The 17,450-nt window shown below is 43.8% G+C and overlaps 1 protein-coding gene across 5 annotated transcripts in view; it reads left to right on the forward strand.

The window, feature by feature from the left end:
* The window catches only part of KCNAB1 (potassium voltage-gated channel subfamily A regulatory beta subunit 1), a 415,500-nt gene extending 401,535 nt beyond the window's left edge, over positions 1–13,965 (forward strand). For all 5 annotated transcript variants that reach the window (XM_060099973.1, XM_060099977.1, XM_060099974.1 and 2 more), the window contains 3 exons: positions 3,234–3,354; positions 8,617–8,705; positions 13,876–13,965. In XM_060099973.1, coding sequence (XP_059955956.1) covers positions 3,234–3,354; positions 8,617–8,705; positions 13,876–13,965 — 300 coding nt within the window. The remainder of the gene's footprint in view (positions 1–3,233; positions 3,355–8,616; positions 8,706–13,875) is intronic.
* The last annotated feature ends 3,485 nt before the right edge of the window (positions 13,966–17,450 follow it).

The following is a 17,450-nucleotide window of genomic DNA, read 5'->3' on the forward strand; positions in this document are numbered from 1 at the left end:
TGGCACATGCTAGGTACTCAGTAAATGGTTCTGGAGTGAGTGCAATGGGCCATAACTGAGGATCAACAAAGTCTGATCAAGAGACCAGATGAGCAGCTTTTAAAGAGAAATTTTAAATAGAAATGAAAAGTGCAATAAAATTTATGGACAGCTCTTCCCTACTGGTGGGAAAATACCTTATAGAAAAATCATAAAAATAGATACCCTTCTGTCAAAGGTAAACAGGAAACATGCAAACTTATGTAGATCAAAGTGGGTGGAGAGGGGCAGTCCAAGTACCCCAGGTGTTCACATTAAGAAACTAAGGATATTGCACATTATGGTACAATTTCAGAAGGAAATTTTTTAGCTCCAGCATTTTACCTAGAGATTTTCACCTCAGTCGTGAAAACTTTGCTGCTCTTTTGAGCCAAAGACTTCGATGTTTAGATAGAAATAGTCAATGATCTTGAATGCTAAATTATTCTAGACAAGGCCCAGTAATGAAATGTGACTGATTCTGTCCATGGCTTTATAGTTGCTCCCTGAGTTCTAATCTACGATTAACTAACAGGCAACTGAGGGATTTGGGGCTGATCTCACTATTCCCACCCTGTTATGGCTACCTGTAATATGGGTGTCATACAGATAATGGTGACAGAAATAGGAGATGGCAAAGAAACAGGCTTTAGGAAAATTTAAAGAATTTTGTGACATGTATAAAAGTAATAGCCCACTAATCTGTGGAGAAAAGCTCATTCAGTTGTTCTTTTGGCAAATATTTACTGAGTGTCTACTCAGTGCTGGGCCCTGTGCTGAGGGCTGAGGATACAGGGACAGTCTCAGTGTAACTCAGGGTCTTGCTGGAGACAGACATGAGAAGGGGTGAATTATGAAACTATGTGGAATCCACAAGCACTGTGGAAGCACGCAGGGCTGCCAGCTGAGCTGTACTTCTTTAAGGAGGAAGTGTCTGTGCTCAATCTGAAAAATTGAAGAGATCTATCTTTACCCTGTGGAGCCCTGGTTTCTCAGATCCCTTCCTCACCACCATATTGGCTGAGCCCCTTCTCTGGGCCAACCACTGTGTCAAGACTGGAGATGTTGAGATGAACGAGAAGCCATCCCTGCCTTCCACTTACTTAGAAAGAACAAGCAACATGTAATCAAACCACTGCAGGAATAGGATTAAGCAAGTGGAATGGAAGATGAAATTTCATCTTCTGATTCGTGGATTATTATTATTATTATTGCATACAACCACACCCACCACCAGCCTTCTTACCAAAAACACTGGTTCACTTCCATATTTAATTAATATTTTAGTTAAGCCTCATCTCCTCCGTATGCTAACATTTTCCCACTTGTAAAGCAGTTCAAGTTATGTATTTCTGAAACACATTTGTTTCCTTTGGTATGAGGAAAGCAGTAGAAATACTATGCATCTACTTTTTAAAAACCTAACCTGCTTATGTTTTCCAGTGATTAGAGTGAGATTTATGTTGAGGGTGGGAAGAAAGGTACTCAATAAATGAATGTTTAGTATTTGTTACTTTTAGAAGTCTTCCTAAAGATTGATGAATCAGTCAATCTTTATGTGTGTGGTATATGTTGAAACCTCAGGAACTCTCCTAGTTCTAATAAAAAGCAAGTGTTCAAGAAGCATTTGGCTATTGGTTTTCAACCATGGTTTTTTTTTTTTTTTTTTCATTTGAATAACATTCAGAGATACTCGTCCTCTGAAAAATGTTTTGAAACTAAAGTGAGGATTGGTGATGTTTTTCCCCTTGAGGACAGTAGAAGTAGGTTCAGGGGCTCTGATGTACCCAGCATGCTGCCGGGACTGGGAAAACTCTTGGCCATCTCTCTAAGCAAACTTCATGTGAGGAGCCAGACCATAAGCCTCTGAGATCTAGGAGGAGAACAGAACTGGGGCCGCTTGTTCTTTTTTCTTTTCACATCTGCAAAATTATTCCAAAAATCATAACAAAACATAATGCGGTTTTTTCTTTGGAAATACTGTCTTAGAATGATGAAAAAATACTTAAAAAAAACAAAAGCCAGCAGCCCATTGAAATCATATGGGTGGAGATTTTGTGATGATTGCCCAGCTTTCCACTGCCTTTGAGAAGGTAAAGGTCTGTGGTGGTAATTATGTCATGAACGCATACAATGGAGAAAGTCCACGTTGCCACACAGGGAGATGGTTTTTATTATTGTCACTAAAACAGACTAACCGATTCTTACAAATATTCTTTTCCTTTGGGTGTTGCTGCATAGTGCTAGCTTTGTACGTAAGAGTCTATTGTTCCTCCTTTCATAGTAAGAGCAGAACCTTCTGAAAAATAGGGCATTGAGAAATTCTAAAATATTCTTTTCCTTATATTTAGGAAATCAGGCTCACTTCATAGTCTACATCAGGGTCAGTCTCTTCTCAGAGGTTTTAAAGATTAGTTTCTCATTTACCTTTTTAAGTTCCCTTGCCTTTTTAAGTTTCAAATGTTATACAAAAGGTAATACACGTTTGGGAAAGTGTTTATCCACTTTAAAACTTTAAAATGGGACTTCTCTGGTGGTCCAGTGGTTAAGACTCTGAGCTTCCACTGCAGGGGGCACGGGTTCCATCCCTGGTCGGGGAAGTTCCAAATGCATCGTGGTGTGACTTTAAAATGTACTCGGTACCTATCAATTACACCATTCACATTTGCTTCTAGGAAGGAGCAGAGAAAGCTAACAATAAAACACTATTATAAGAATACTGAAGAGACTAGGAGTAAATTGAAGGCAAGAGGGAGAAAGATAGTTACAGTAGGAAATGTAAGATAATGACTTCCTTTGAGAAGAAAGCTTGGCACCCAACTTCCTTGACAAAAAGGAAACATAATAGACCCTGGTGAAATGTAAATGCTTTTTCCCCCTACATTCTAAAGGCTATTGCAATATGAAACATCATGTCCAGATGGGATCTAATTGATTATATGTTAGGATTTTAACAACTTTTGTGCATGTCGATGGATCTGAATGGTGAGTTTTAGTCAAAATCAATCTGTCTTGAATCAGTAAACAAGGAAGGAGACCCGTGGGGAACATTTCCTTGCATGAAGACATAGGCATCCTTGTCACCATCAAACAGAAAGGTCAGAGCCAAGAAGATTCAGGAATTCACCACGAGGCTCTTATATTTTATTGAATTAACAATCTTTGCATCAAACCCTTACCAGACATTAATATTTAAATATTCTTCTTATCTCTAGTGCTACCAGTGGTTGAAGGAAAGGATTGTGAGTGAAGAAGGGAGAAAACAGCAAAACAAGCTGAAAGACCTTTCGCCGATTGCGGAGCGTCTGGGATGCACGCTACCTCAGCTAGCCGTGGGTGAGAAAGTCACTTGGGAGGGGAAGCCTTGCTGGATCATGGAAAATGAAATCATTCTCTATTGTTGATCCACATCTCTTGCATGATAACATACCTATTGCAGGGGCAGATGATCTCTGAAGCACAGACTCCTGGTTCATACTATCTAAAACGAGAGATAGTATTAGATAGGTTTTTCAGAGTTCCCTAGAGTAGTTCCACATGCTGAAACAGTTTTCCTACTTCCTTCTCCTTTCCCTTATAACACAGTTTAAACAAGAACACGTCAGTGAAAACGCACACATCCTCACAGTGTCAAGGGTGAGCACCCCTGAGCTGTGTAGTGACATCCACTGCTTCTGGCTCAATTTACCATCCCCGTCGAAGGTCAGGCGGGGTTGGTGAGAGGCTGAGGAGCAGGGCTGCGACCGTGGCCAAGGCTACTGCCACATGGAAGGCCTATCCCATGGGAGCAGCGTCACCGTGAAACTTCCAGAGCCACGACGATGGCTCTTCCAACATTGTGGAGTCAATGAAAGGTCATGATCACGGGTAACAGTTGAAAGCCACGTTGCACCAGAACAGTCCTGTAGAAATATAATGTGCACCATGCGTTTAATCTTTAAATTTCCAGTGGCCATATTAAAATAGTAAAATGGAAATAGGTGAAATTAATTTTTAAATGGATTTTATTTAACCCAATATAGCCAACATATTATCATTTTTAACATGTAGTAAATGTAAAAAGTTACTGAGATATATCACACTCTATTTTTCATACTAAGTCTTCAAAATCCAGAGTGTATTTTATACCTACAGCACATGTCAATTCAGGCGAAACACATCTCCCGGGTTCAATAGCCACCAGTGGCTAGAGACTAGGGATTAGACAGAAAAGCATTTAAACTTTCAGTTCCCTTGCTGGAGAGTATCTGCCAGGCTCTGTGATGAGCTCTTTAATGCTCATCTTCTTGTCTCCTTAATCGTGGGTCCCGCGAGGTGTGTACTAATCGAGGTGTATACTAATCGTAGCCCTATCTTACAGATGTTAATGGAGTTTTGCTACTATTATCTCCACTTTACAAATGAAGAAGAGGCTGAAGAGAAAAGAATTCATGTGGTAGCTAGGAGAAAAGAATAAAATGGGTATAGAGTCTAGAAAAAACTCCTAAGGATTAAGAAATAGCAGGAATTGGGACAAATCAGATACAGTGAGCCAACGAGATAAAAAGCTCAAGATAAGTTCTATGCAAATAAAATAAAAGAATATTTGTTAGATGCTTGACTCTTCTGAGGCTGGAAGGCAGGAAAATGGTAGCTGCAGTTAATAGTCACAGAAAGATGGAAATGGGAGACGGTTTTAGGAGAGAAATACCAGTTACCTAAGTATATGTGTAACTATTGCTGTAATCCTTTCTTCCAAAAAACAAAAAACAATGATCATATTTAATGTGATTAGTTAGCATCGCTATGCTTTAATGAGCCCAGTAAAAGGTATTAGCTATCGACCATGAGCGAGTTATTTAACCTGATTATCAATTTTCTCATCTGTAAAACGGGTATAGTAGTATATATCTTACAAACTTGTTGAGCAAAAGGAAATTATGTATGTAAAGAAAAGAGTAGGTGCTCAGTAACTGGTGAAGATGAGGATGAAGATGATGATGTTTTTGCAAAGAATTAGACACCCTCTGCCAAAACTCTGTCCACTCCTAGCCGTCATATATGGTCAGAGGCACAAGCACAAAGAGGAACACCTATTCTTAAACCATAGCCATAAATACAATCTTTAGGTGGTAACAAGAAAGCAAGTATTGAATCTAGCTCTGAAAGAGATAGAAGAACACTGTCTTTGTAAAGAGAAAATCTTTACAACATTTAGACTTTCACTGGATGTCAGATGTACATGACTCTTTACAGAGTCTGAGTTTAAATTAAAACATGCTTTGTTTCTCCTTTTCCTCCCTCTGTGCCCCCAGATGTCTTTCTCGCCTGTCATTTTTTTCTTTTCTTTGTAAACAGGTAGTTTTGTTTTTAACCACAGAACTCTCAAACCAAGAGGGAAATTATTTCCAGGCATATTACCTTTGATCTGCTAGAAGCGTGTCAGGGGAGGGGAGATCCTCTGGCAGGAAACAAACTACTTCAACCCAACTGTGGGCTGGTGCCCGTGTCTCACGGCTGCACAGGAGCCAGCATTCACACCTTGCTCATAGACACTCTGGATGTGCCTGTGGGGGACACTTGAGAAGATGCTAATTATCTGGAATCATCTACGTTACCTCTGGCATTGGCCAGCTCTGCCCAGTGGGTTCTCCTACATGGCCCAGCAGCCCGTGGGGGAATCATCTGTTGCTGGCATCAGGTAGTTTATGGGCAATAATTTTCTCAGTGCCCTGCTTTGCCCTCAGAACTTCCACTAGTGCCAAAAAAGAGTTCTAAGTGCAAAGTAGGAAATAAGGCGGCCAAAAAAGAAAATAGAAAGAAAAAGCCCAGGATCACTTGGCTTGTTGCCTTCATAGAGCATTATTTTTTCCACATGGAAGGATTTAGTGATTGCCTTAAAAGGTCTGAGTGTGGTAACAGCTTAACAGTATCAGTTGACAGCATGGCCTGACCAAATGGGGGCAGAAGAAGAGGTGTTCAGGGATGTCCGTCAATCATCCATGTCTCCATTTATTCAACAAACATCTAATGAGCACCTACTATGTGCAGGTGCTGGGCTGGGTGCTGAGCATCCAACTGCAAATAACACACACAGTCTGGTGGGCAAGTCAAGAAATTAACAGATAATTTTAATACAGTGTGAGAGTAAAATAATTGAGACGGGCAGGGTGGGCCGGGGGCGGGCGTGGGGGCGGTTTGGGAGTAAAATGTAGGAGCTCCCAACCCGGCCTGGGACTCAGGGAAGGACTTTAGGAGAAGGCGGTGCCCACGAGGAATCCCAGATGATGAGTAGATATTAGTGAGGCAAAGGAAGGGAGGAGGCAAAGGGACACTCCAGACCCAGGGGACCGCTTGAGCCAAGGGCTTGGGGAGGAGAAACACAGCATGATATTTGGGGATGGGGAGGATTTACAAATAGTGCTGCTGGAGCACTAAGTTCAAGGCAGGGAGTGAGGAGACCAGAAGCTGGAGTGGAGGGCTTTCTAGTAAGGTTTGTCAGGGTGAGAAGTGAGAGCTTCACCTCATAGGACCAGGATCCCGTCAGGCACACGTTGAAGAATGTTTAGCAGGCAAGTGACTTGAACAAATTTGTGTCTGGAGAAGCTACTGCTGGATGTGTGCGGGGTAGGCAGGGACAATCCAAACAAGATGTAGGAAAACCATTTGTGCAGGAGAGACGGTGAGGGCCTGAGGGAGGGAGTGGACAGTTGAACCAGGCAGTGATTTTCCAAGTGTGTTCCCATATCCACACACTGGAATACTGTTCAGCAATAAAAGAAATGATATACTGACCCGTGCTATAACATGGATGAACCGCATAGACATTATGCTAAGTGAAAGAAGTCAGGCACGAAAGACGTACTCCATGATTCCATTTAGGTGAAATGTCCAGAAATAATAAATCCATAGGGGCACAAAGTAGATGAGTGGTTTCCTTGGGTTGGGGGTAGAAATGGGATTAACTGTGAATGGGTATGAAGGATCTTATTGGGATGATGGGAGTGTTCTAAAACTGGATTTTAAATGGTGATGATTGCACACATGATAAATTTATGAAAAATTATTGAATTGTACACCTAAAATGGGTACATTTTACCTCAATAAAGTTGTTTTTAAAAAAAAGAGTACCTGTACCAGCAGCATCAGCATCACCTGGGAACTTGTCAGAAATGCAGATCCTCAGGCCCCACTCCGGACTTTCTGGGTCAGAAATTCGAGGTGAAGCACTGAGTAATCAGTGTTTCACAGGCCCTCCGGGTGACTGAGGCATGCTAAAATTTGAGGACTACTGGATTAGAGAAATATTTAGGAAGGACAATCAGCTAGATGACAATTAAAAAGGAATGTGGGATCAGAAAAGGACAGTGCCCAAGGATAGCTCCCAGGTTTCTGGTTTGGGAGGCCAAGTTGTTGGTGATGCCACCAAATGAGATTGGTAACCCAAGAGGGACAGGCTTAGTTAAGTAGCAAGAAGTTCGCAGTGTCTGTGGGGCGTCTAGCAGGGACATCCAGCAGACACTGCATCCCTGGGCCTAGAGCAATATCTAGTTCCAGGCAGCTACAAACTGCAAAGTCTACTTGAACCACAGGGAGTTTCCTGGGGACCCTGGCTTCTGACATGGTGAGAAGGGGACTGGGATGTGAGGGGGATGCAGGGAGTCTCAACCGGCCTTTTACAAGTTTAAGAAGAGGAGAAGGGTAGGGTGGCAGCTACCCAGGTATGAAGGGCCTGAGGAGGCTTATTTTAGAATGGGAGAAATTTGATTATGCCTTCTTGATAAAGAGAAAGAGGATAGTAAGAAATCAAACATCCAGGAGAGCAAGAGAGGGAGAGAAATAATGGATGAATCAAATCCAAGAAAAGGCAAAAGGAATGGGACCAGGGCAGTGTTTGGCTTTGAACAGACAGCACCCCATAGCCTCTGACACTGGAGTATGTGTGTGTCTACTTGTGTCCATAGGTGAGTGGGAAATTAAGGAATATGCTACCTGAGGGACTCAATTTTCTACATAAAGTAGGCAGCTAGGCCATCTCCTGAGAGGGAGGAGGCCTGGGTTGAAGAGGGTTTAAGTGTAGAGGTTGCTAGAGGCGGAGGAGGGGTGAGGGGTTTGAGGGCTGGTGAGAGAGACGGTCTCCCCAGAATGAACCTCGCGTCAGGAAGAAAGGCAGGTCCAGAGAGGGCTGACAGGTCAGCGGAGACAGAGGACCCAGGTACCCAGAGTCTACACGGACTCTACGTAACAGATGAGGGGGAAGTGAGAGCATGAATGAGATGGAAAAGACAGATGCAAACAGGAATCCAGACGTTCGCCCACGAGCAGTGTCACGTGTCTTCAGGGACAAGACAGTGTTTCTGGGCTGGGCAGCTAGACTGGGTGCCCCAGTTGTGGGGCAGAGGAGCCCGAAGCCCACAGTTCACGGGCACGGGTTCTACCGAGTCCCCCACACAACAGGGGTTGCTGCTGAGGTTTTTAACCCTGGAGCGTGCTGTCCATCCTCCCCCAAGGTTAATATGTTTTGTTTGGTTGTGACAACGGAAGCTACAAATGGTGTTTGCAAACTCATCAACAGTCAGAAGTGCTTTGACTTCCTGACCCACTGCTCTCTCTTCCCAGCGTGGTGCCTGAGAAACGAGGGTGTGAGTTCCGTGCTCCTGGGATCATCCACTCCTGAACAACTCATTGAAAACCTCGGTGCCATCCAGGCAAGTACTGCAGCCCTTTCCAACCAACTCCAGGGAATTCCCTGGTGCCTTTGAAGATGCCCCCAGGCAGTGTCCCGTCTCCCCACCTCTGTCCTTCATTGTGTCACAGCTGAGTGGCATGAAAGCCCCTAATATAGGGAATAGGCTACCTGTTCCTAGATAGGGGAAGAAGGGAAATGGGGACAAAGGCAAAAGAAGCAACAGAACTTTCACAGTATGTGGATCCAGGGATGTCCTCTTCTGATTAACAGGCAGCCTCCTCCGGGCTCATTTCTCAGGATGGCTTGTGTCTGTGGGACAGTGTATTCTATGACCCAAGCAATGTTACACCTGACGACTGGGTTCCCAGGTCGAACCACACAAGCCTGCCTAATAACCAGCTTGAAATGTAGTAGCCATAGGACAATATCCACACATCATGTATTTACTTTTTTCCCCCACAAATATTTATTGCCAATCTACAGTGTGCCAAGCCCCTCCTTTCTGCTCTCCTAGGATCCTGGATCCCTCTCCCCATCACAGCACTTACGATAACGTAGTATAACCACCGCCTGTCTCGTTGAGGTCAGAGACTTGTGTCTTTCTTGCCTCTCCACTGATTTTCCAGTTCCTAGACTCTATGGCCCATAGCCAACACTCAAGAAATACCTATTGAATGAATGAATGTTTGCCACTTTTAAGACAAATAAGCTCAGAATTCCAGGATCACATCTCCCTAACAGCAATTTCAGGAGCGCCCACCCCCATTCCCTCCCCTGCAGGGATTGCTAGGCCTGGAGGGAGCCTGCAGCTGTACCTGGGAAGCCTGTAAGGCAGCAGGAGGGGAAGTGGGAGAGAGATGTTCCTGGGAGTTCTGAGGAGAGGGTGGAGGTTGGTGGCTGTGGTGACCATCCCCTGCCCCCAAAGGTCACATCTCAGTCCTGAGCCTGCCCCACTCTCAGCCCAGCCAGAGGCCGCAGGAACGAGCTCGTCCACAGCTCTTGCCGTAGCTGTATCACCTGCACAAACAGAAGTGCCTCACAGCTTCTCCCCTGTCCATCTGTCCCCGAAACCAGCACTTAGCCCTGTTACCTCTCCCAGAAGGAAGTAGGTGGAGGTGGGGACAAGCTTGATTAAACTTAAAACTTTTAAAAATCCTTTTGAAGAATAGCCTCGAATATGCTGGGAGATAAACGGTGCAGACCTCCTTCTCTACCATCACCTTTCTTAGGGCTATGCAGCTGGGTAATCATCTCTGCCTCTCAGCTTCTGAGAATTCCTCCCAGATTGTGGGGTTCCCTGTCCCTGCCTGGGGAATGCTCTTTTAAGAAAGCCTTCCCAACTTCTCTTATTTTCACTTGTGCTCTGGCAACAGATAAAGGCTCCACAATGACGAGGAGGAAACGGGAACAGTCTATACACAAAAGAACTGAAATGCAAACCAGTGATTTCAATTCCACTAATGCTTATTGAGTACTTATTCTGTGTCTGGCACCATGCTAGGCAGAGAGTGTTCCGAGATAAGCACAGGACGGTGCCCTCAGGAGCTCACGGGCTGCCTGAGAAAGAGGGAATTAAGATTCACTCTAGCCCGTGGTTCATTCAGGAGATCTTTGGGAGCTTACTCTGTACCCAGCACTGGGGACACCACAGGAAACCAGAAAGATATTACCCAACCGTCAAGGAGCTTACATTCCAGTGGCAGAGGCACATAATAAAGAAACATATAAAATAATTTCAAGTGAGAACATTTACTAAGTAAATAAAGATGGTATTGTAATAGAGACTAACTGGGAAATGAGTGAGCCCACTTTAGAGAATGTCCTTGCCAAAAGCCCCTCTGGGATATGTGTATTCTGAAGCCTGGAAGTGGAGGACGCAGCACATGAAAAGCCCTGGAACGAGCAGACACACAGAAGAGCAGTGCAAAGGCCCTGAGATGCAGACGCACTTGGCTTTTTCCAGGAAGCACCAGCCTAAGGCGAATGTGGTCAACATGCATTGAGCATAAAGGATGGTGGGCGCGGGCAGGGGACAGGTCACACGGAACACTAGAAAAGTCAGAATTTTGTTCTACTCACAGCAAATCCTTTGGAGGGTTTTAAGAGGAGGGACACGCTGTTGTTATTTGAATTTTTAAAGATTGCTTTGGCTGTTGTGTGAAAAGCAGAATGAAGAAAGGCAAGGACAGGTTGTCCAGGTGACGGGTGATGGTGGCTTGGACTAGCGAGGATCGTGGCCATGAAGGTCAAGGAGTCCGTAGGTTTTGGAAAGAGAGGCATGACTTGCAGATGGCTTGGCAAGAAAAGGGAGCAGCCAAGGATTCCTGTCATGCTAACAGAGTGATCACTGCCATTCCAAGGGGGAACTCATACTGCCTGGGACGGTAAAAAAGAAAAAAGGTAGCTCCGGGGCTTGGCAATACTCCAGGTAGCCAAAGAGAACATTTCAGAGGAAAACTGAGGCAGTCATCTTCCCAAAGCACTTCCTCCCTAGCAAAGCTCTGGCTGGTAGCAGGATGGGGCTTCCATGCTCAACGCGTAAGAGAAAAGGGATGTTGTCCAAGCAGGGAGGCTGCTACCAGGAGGGTTTACCTTCCCTTTTCCCTTTCTACTCCACCTCCCATGGGCCCAGTGCCACAGATTCCACCCTTGGCAAGCTGTAACTGGGCCCCTTGATGTGGTAAGAGTAGATTGTGTGGCTGGGGGCTCCCTGCAGCGGTTGGTGGGACTGGATAGAGTGCAGTGCCAGCAGCTATAAGGAAAAGAAGTTTCTAATGGGCAAAGGAAGGCAGCTGCTCCAAGGAATGAATGTGCCTAAGGTGAGCATAAACTGGAGGGGCATTTATAAATCAGAGCCTCAAGAGATGAGAGACTGGAGAGAAGCCACAGCTGCAGGCAGCCCATCACCTGCACAGGTCCCCATCCTCCAGCCTTCAAGCCCTTCTGAGGCTCCCCACCATCCACTCAGAAAAGTCCAGGCTCCTCAGCAGTCGGGCCTTCCCATCCACGGCTCATCTCCCCTCCCCCACCTTCCCTGGGATCCCAATCCCCAGAATAGTGGTCCTCCTCCTGCAAAGTGTCCACCACCCCAGGCTGGCCAAATCCGGCTCCATCCCCAAGGTCCATCCTGACAGTGACCCAGTCCTGGGAGAGCTTCCCTAATGCCTGCCAGGCGGCAACGCTGGCCAGACCTCCCCTCACCTGCCAATTACTGCACTCAGGATACTACTACGCCTGCAGTTTGCTAGCTCATGGGATGTTTGTGTGACCTGCAGGGACGAAAATGTTTTAAAACAGTTGCCAACATTAAAAAATTGGGCAACTTCACATAAAATTCTTAATGTATGGCTTCTCTTGTTGAACATTTAGGTCTTATAAGTATATATTTTTTCATGTTTTATTCAGGTACTTTTATGGTTTCATTTTTCTAATGTTTAGATCTCTTTTCTTATTGGTGTAGTGAATGAAGAATTTTTTTCCTCACATGGCTAACCCACTATATTCTAGACACAAAACTTCAAACCAACTTCTAGATTTGAGTCTCACTGTTGCAGTCTCACATTTAAATAGCACAGTAGCTGAGATCCTCTGATGCTCCAAGGCTAGTGGGAAACCCAATCTGCTTTAGCTTCATTCGGAGAGGAAAATGTTACCAGACCAGTGAGGAAGGAGCTATACTACCCTGCCAAACCCTGAGGCTTCTGGGGAGAGCATATGAGTGGAGACAAGGTCACGCTGGCCAACATGACTGCAGCAGAGGAAGGGTGAGGTGGAAACCTCAGAATCAGTCATCATGAATGTATTTCACCAGACTCCACACAGGCTCAGACTATTCCTGCAAGAAGCCTGCCTCTGTCCCTTGTCTTATGGTGTAATGTGTGCCCTTGGCCCACTTCTTGCAATAAATGCTAGCTGGCCTTAGATGATCTCATCCTTCCCCAGGGCTTCAATGAGCATGACCGTGCAAATGACTTGCAAATTCTCAACTCCAGTCCTTCCACTACCACTAAGCTCCACAGCTGCACTTCTGGCTGCCTGCAAGTCACTTCTACATGGGATCCCAAAGGCACCTTCACCTCAACATATCCTACCCCAAACTTCTCCTCCTGGGGTCTCTCAATAATTAATTACCTACACCAGTATCTTCCTAGTTACGCAGTCTTGAGATCACCATGAGCCTCCAAAATGTCTCTCCGAGGCACTCTCCTTTTCTCCTCTACCGCCACTGTCTAGTTAAGGTTCTTAGTGTCTGGCTAGGACTGCAATAAATTTCTAACATCTGTGTCCCCTTTCAATCTCCTTCCAACTCTTCCTTCAGAATACCTCCAGGTGTCTGATGGAGTCACTCCCAGCTGAGAAGTCCTGAGAGGTTCCCCACCACCTTCAGCATAAAGTCCCAACTCCAAAAAATGGCATTCAAGGCCTTCCGCCGTTTACCTCAACTTCCCTTTTCCCTATTCCCACCATCCCCACCCCTCCCCCACTCACTCTACACTTGTATCACCCCGTTTCACGGACTTTTCACTTCTTCATGCTATTCCATCTACCTGGGATGCCTGTTAACCTGTAGCCATCCTTCACCAGGGTTCTGTCCACCAGGTGGGCTGAATCTCTCCTTAGTCTCTAGACCTGTGCTATCCACTACTGTAGCCCCTGGCCACCTGTGGCTATTAAAGCTAATCCAAATGGAGATGTGCTCCAAGTGTAAAATGTACCCTGGATTTCAAAGATTTAGTACTTAAAAACATGTAAAGCATCTAATAATATTCTATACTGACTACATGTTCAAATGATGTTTCGAATATAATGGAGTAAAACATGTATTAATTTCACCTGCTTCTTTCCACTTTCATTACTGTGGCCACTAGAAAATCTAAAAATACATATATGGCTCTCATTTCTATTGGACAGAGCTGCTCTAGATGTTCTATATTTCTATGAGCCTTCATTTACTCAGTCAACCAATAATTATGAGCACCTACTATGGGCCAAGTACTCTTACAGGCTCTGGAGATGCAGTGTCAACAAAACAAGGTCCCTGACCTTAGGGAGCTTCCTGTCTGCTGGGGAGGTAGCATTCTGGTGGTGGTTTATAATTGTATCCAATTCTAGATGACTTTGCTTAATATTGAGCACAAAGAACAAGTACCAAGTACTAACCACATCCTTTGTTCTTCTCATGCTCTCAGGTTCTCCCAAAGATGACATCACACGTGGTAAATGAGATCGATAACATATTGCGCAACAAGCCCTACAGCAAAAAGGACTATAGATCATAAGGCAATGCATGAGCCGCAGGAGCTGCATGGGTAAAGCAGCAGTCTATACAGGTACAGAACGGTGTTACTAGCCAGTGTTCTGAATCACTTAGCAGCCCACTGCTCAACCTCTAGTGTCCCCGGATTCTGAGGTTTCTGCTGTCGCTACCACTGTGCACCTGAATTATGAACACATCTGAAAACTCACAACCAGGAAAATCCATTCTATTTTCTTATCTGGGACTGCAGTCACCTATTCTTACATTGCTCTGTACATCTCATGTTTATGCAGAGGGAAGCATGTGGCGGGGGAAAGACATATTACCTTCAGGCACTTAGTAACTTAAAGAAGGTTGTACAGATATATTTTTTCAAATGAACAACATCCACAGATGCAATGTGCATTGCATCAGAAAGAGTACGCTCTGTTCACTCAGAAGTCTTGCTTGAAAAATCAGCTGAAACAATTGTACATTTTTTTTCTATTATCACATTCATGTTAGCAAGAGTTGTTTTCACTTGTCATTCAACAGAAGTGAAAATGCCTAGGTATTTGCTTTCGTTACCTTTTAAATATTTAGTGTTGCTTGGCCTCAAAAATGGCCCTGTATAGCAATTCCTCCAAGATGGTCTATTAGGATTCTAATAATGTTATGTCCATTTACATGGAGAGATGGTAAAAGGATGAAGACCCTAGTCTTTAACTAGAGACAGTCTGGTTAATTTATGAAAGGGAGAATTACACTACTACGGAAGCCTCGCTTTGAGTAAAATGTATCTGCAATGAAGTGTTCATTTTTACCTACGTTTTCCTAAAACCTGCTTTATACTTCTGACTGCTTGTAGGCACAGCTTCAGCAAGTTTAAATATTTGAGCTTTAAAAATACATATACACATGCTCAGTTTTGTAAGTAAATCTGTAAAATACCCAGAAAGGCAAATGTTTGCTGTTTAATTAGCACTGGGATTTTACATGCTTGGTGTTTTTGAGAAGTTATTAACATGAAAGTGAATCATGGGCTTCGAGAAAAATGCTGTCACTACTCAGCATATGCTGGGTGAAGTAACTTGCCCAAAGAAAAGTAAATGTTAAAGAAAGAACTTCCTAATTCCACAATCACACTATGTGCATTAAACTATATGCATGAAAGTTCTTTGCATGGATTAATGGGGCCTAGCCTTGTGGCACTCAGAAGCTGAGGTATATCCCGCCCTGCCCCTACTGGCTACCTACTCTCATGAATATATCACTTGAGAAAAACTGACAGTATACTGCGTGTACCTGTAAGGAGGGAGAAAACTTTTTTCCCCCACTTTTAAGGTGTATGTAGAGGGGGGAGGGTCCTCTATCTCTATTTGGACACCTGAGCATGTACAAAATTCTAATTTAATTTTCTGGCCAACAGGACCCCATGTAGAAACCACTGAGACTTACAGAAGAAATGTACTATCAGCTTAAAATGCGATTTTCTGCCATCATTTCCAGATATGTATTTCATGATTAAGTTCCCAGTCTTAAAATGTTAGTGTGAAGTACCAACAAATTTTCTTTTTGATTACTATTACCTGTATTCTAATAGGGAAACAGTGCGTTTTTTACCCAAGAGTATCAGATGAATGATGGAAATGGATCATTTTTCAGTTGTTCATTGTGCATTCAATCAATCCAGTGAACTACTGTATGCATAAATGAGCTGAAGTTGTCTAATTGGAACTGCAGTTTATTTGCTTAGAGTAATAAAAGCATTTGTGCATTTAATCTCACAATTAGTTTTTATCTATCATTATAAAGCTATATCATAATACGAGATATACATACATACACACACACACACACACACACACACAATCTTCATAAGAATCACTTAAAAATAATGTTGGCAGGTAAGCTGCACTGAGTGACACCTAACAGAAGTAACTTTACCAAAAGATTTAAATTGCAACCCAAACTTTTTTTCTCTTGTTAATGGAGAAAATGATTAGCTACTGAAGATATTTCTCCTTGGGTTTTAGAAATGTTCTGTACTAAGGTTAAAGCTTCTCAAACTCATTTAAAAGAACCTGCAAATTAAAATCATTGCTTGGCCGTGGGAGCATCTAGTTTTATACAAATCATCTGCCATGGTAAATATACTAGATAAATACATTTCACAGTTCTATCCTTAAGAAAAATTTCCAAGCACTCTCATTTTCTTTTCTTTTCTGGAAAGATTTCCTTGGCAGAGAACATACCATTCCAAAGGGTAACCTGGGTGGCAGCCAGCCACATACTGAAACCTCAGCCAAGGGAAATGAAAATTAGAAGCCCTGTGCCTGGCTTCCCACTTTAAGAACTGCCACTTCATCTTCATCCGTAGTGTGCACCAAGGGTCACCGGATAGACGTCAGGGCTTCAAGGGGCCTTCGCCATCTTTGAGACCACCCCACTCCCTGCAAATGAGGAACCCAGGCCTGAAGAGATTAAAGGACTCACCCAAACTCATACTGCAAGTTGATGGCAGAACCAGGCCTGGAACCCAAGTATTTTGTGTTCCAGTCCAGTGCTCTTTTAGGGATGATTTTTTTAGCTTTAAAGCTTTATGAAAAAGTAAGTGTGTGTGATTTTTTAAGTTAAAAAAACTTGGATATGAATCCAAATTCAGGATCAGTTAAGAAGAAGGAGGGCTTCCCTGGTGGCGCAGTGGTTGAGAGTCCGCCTGCCGATGCAGGGGACACGGGTTCGTGCCCCCGTCCGGGAAGGTCCCACATGCCACGGAGCGGCTGGGCCCGTGAGCCATGGCCGCTGAGCCTGCGCATCTGGAGCCTGTGCTCCGCAACGGGAGAGGCCACAACAGCGAGAGGCCCGCGTACCCCCCAAAAAAAAAAAAAAAAAAAAAAAAGAAGAAGGAAAGGTCAAAGAAATGCAATGAAAACTCATGAAGGCCAATGAGAAGTTCATCTCTAACCACCTCCATGAAAATCAAACCAACCACCCAAAAGACCCTCCTAATCTTCAATGAATCCCCCTACTTGGGAGTCCAAGGAGGTGGGAGATAACCCCTTACAGCCCTTACAAGCATTTGATCAGTAACTACAAAAATGTGCATTTACATGCATGGGAAAGTAAAATAATGGTTAACGTGAAATAATGTAATAAAGATGATATACTTAATCACACGGTTCTTATAAAGAAGTCTAGGGAAAATATAAATTTTACAAAGCAAAACTTAATGATACTCAGTAAGCAAGACCTTTTGGGAATTCCCTAGCGGTCCAGCCGTTAGGACTCTGTGCTTTCACTGCTGAGGGCATGGGTTCAATCCCTGGTCAGGGAACTAAGATCCCACAAGCCATGCGGTGTGACCAAAAAACTGAAAAAACTTAGCAAGACCTTTCATAAGAATTTTGGGTATAAATCCAACCTCCACATTTGTTAACTTCAAATTTGCTTCAAATTATTCTATCCAAGTTAGAATAATATACCATATAGGTCAACCAGTAGATTTTTACTGGCTAAGAATAATTT

Source organism: Mesoplodon densirostris, chromosome 5 (assembly GCF_025265405.1).
Source record: "Mesoplodon densirostris isolate mMesDen1 chromosome 5, mMesDen1 primary haplotype, whole genome shotgun sequence".
NCBI classification, from domain to species: Eukaryota; Metazoa; Chordata; class Mammalia; order Artiodactyla; family Ziphiidae; genus Mesoplodon; species Mesoplodon densirostris.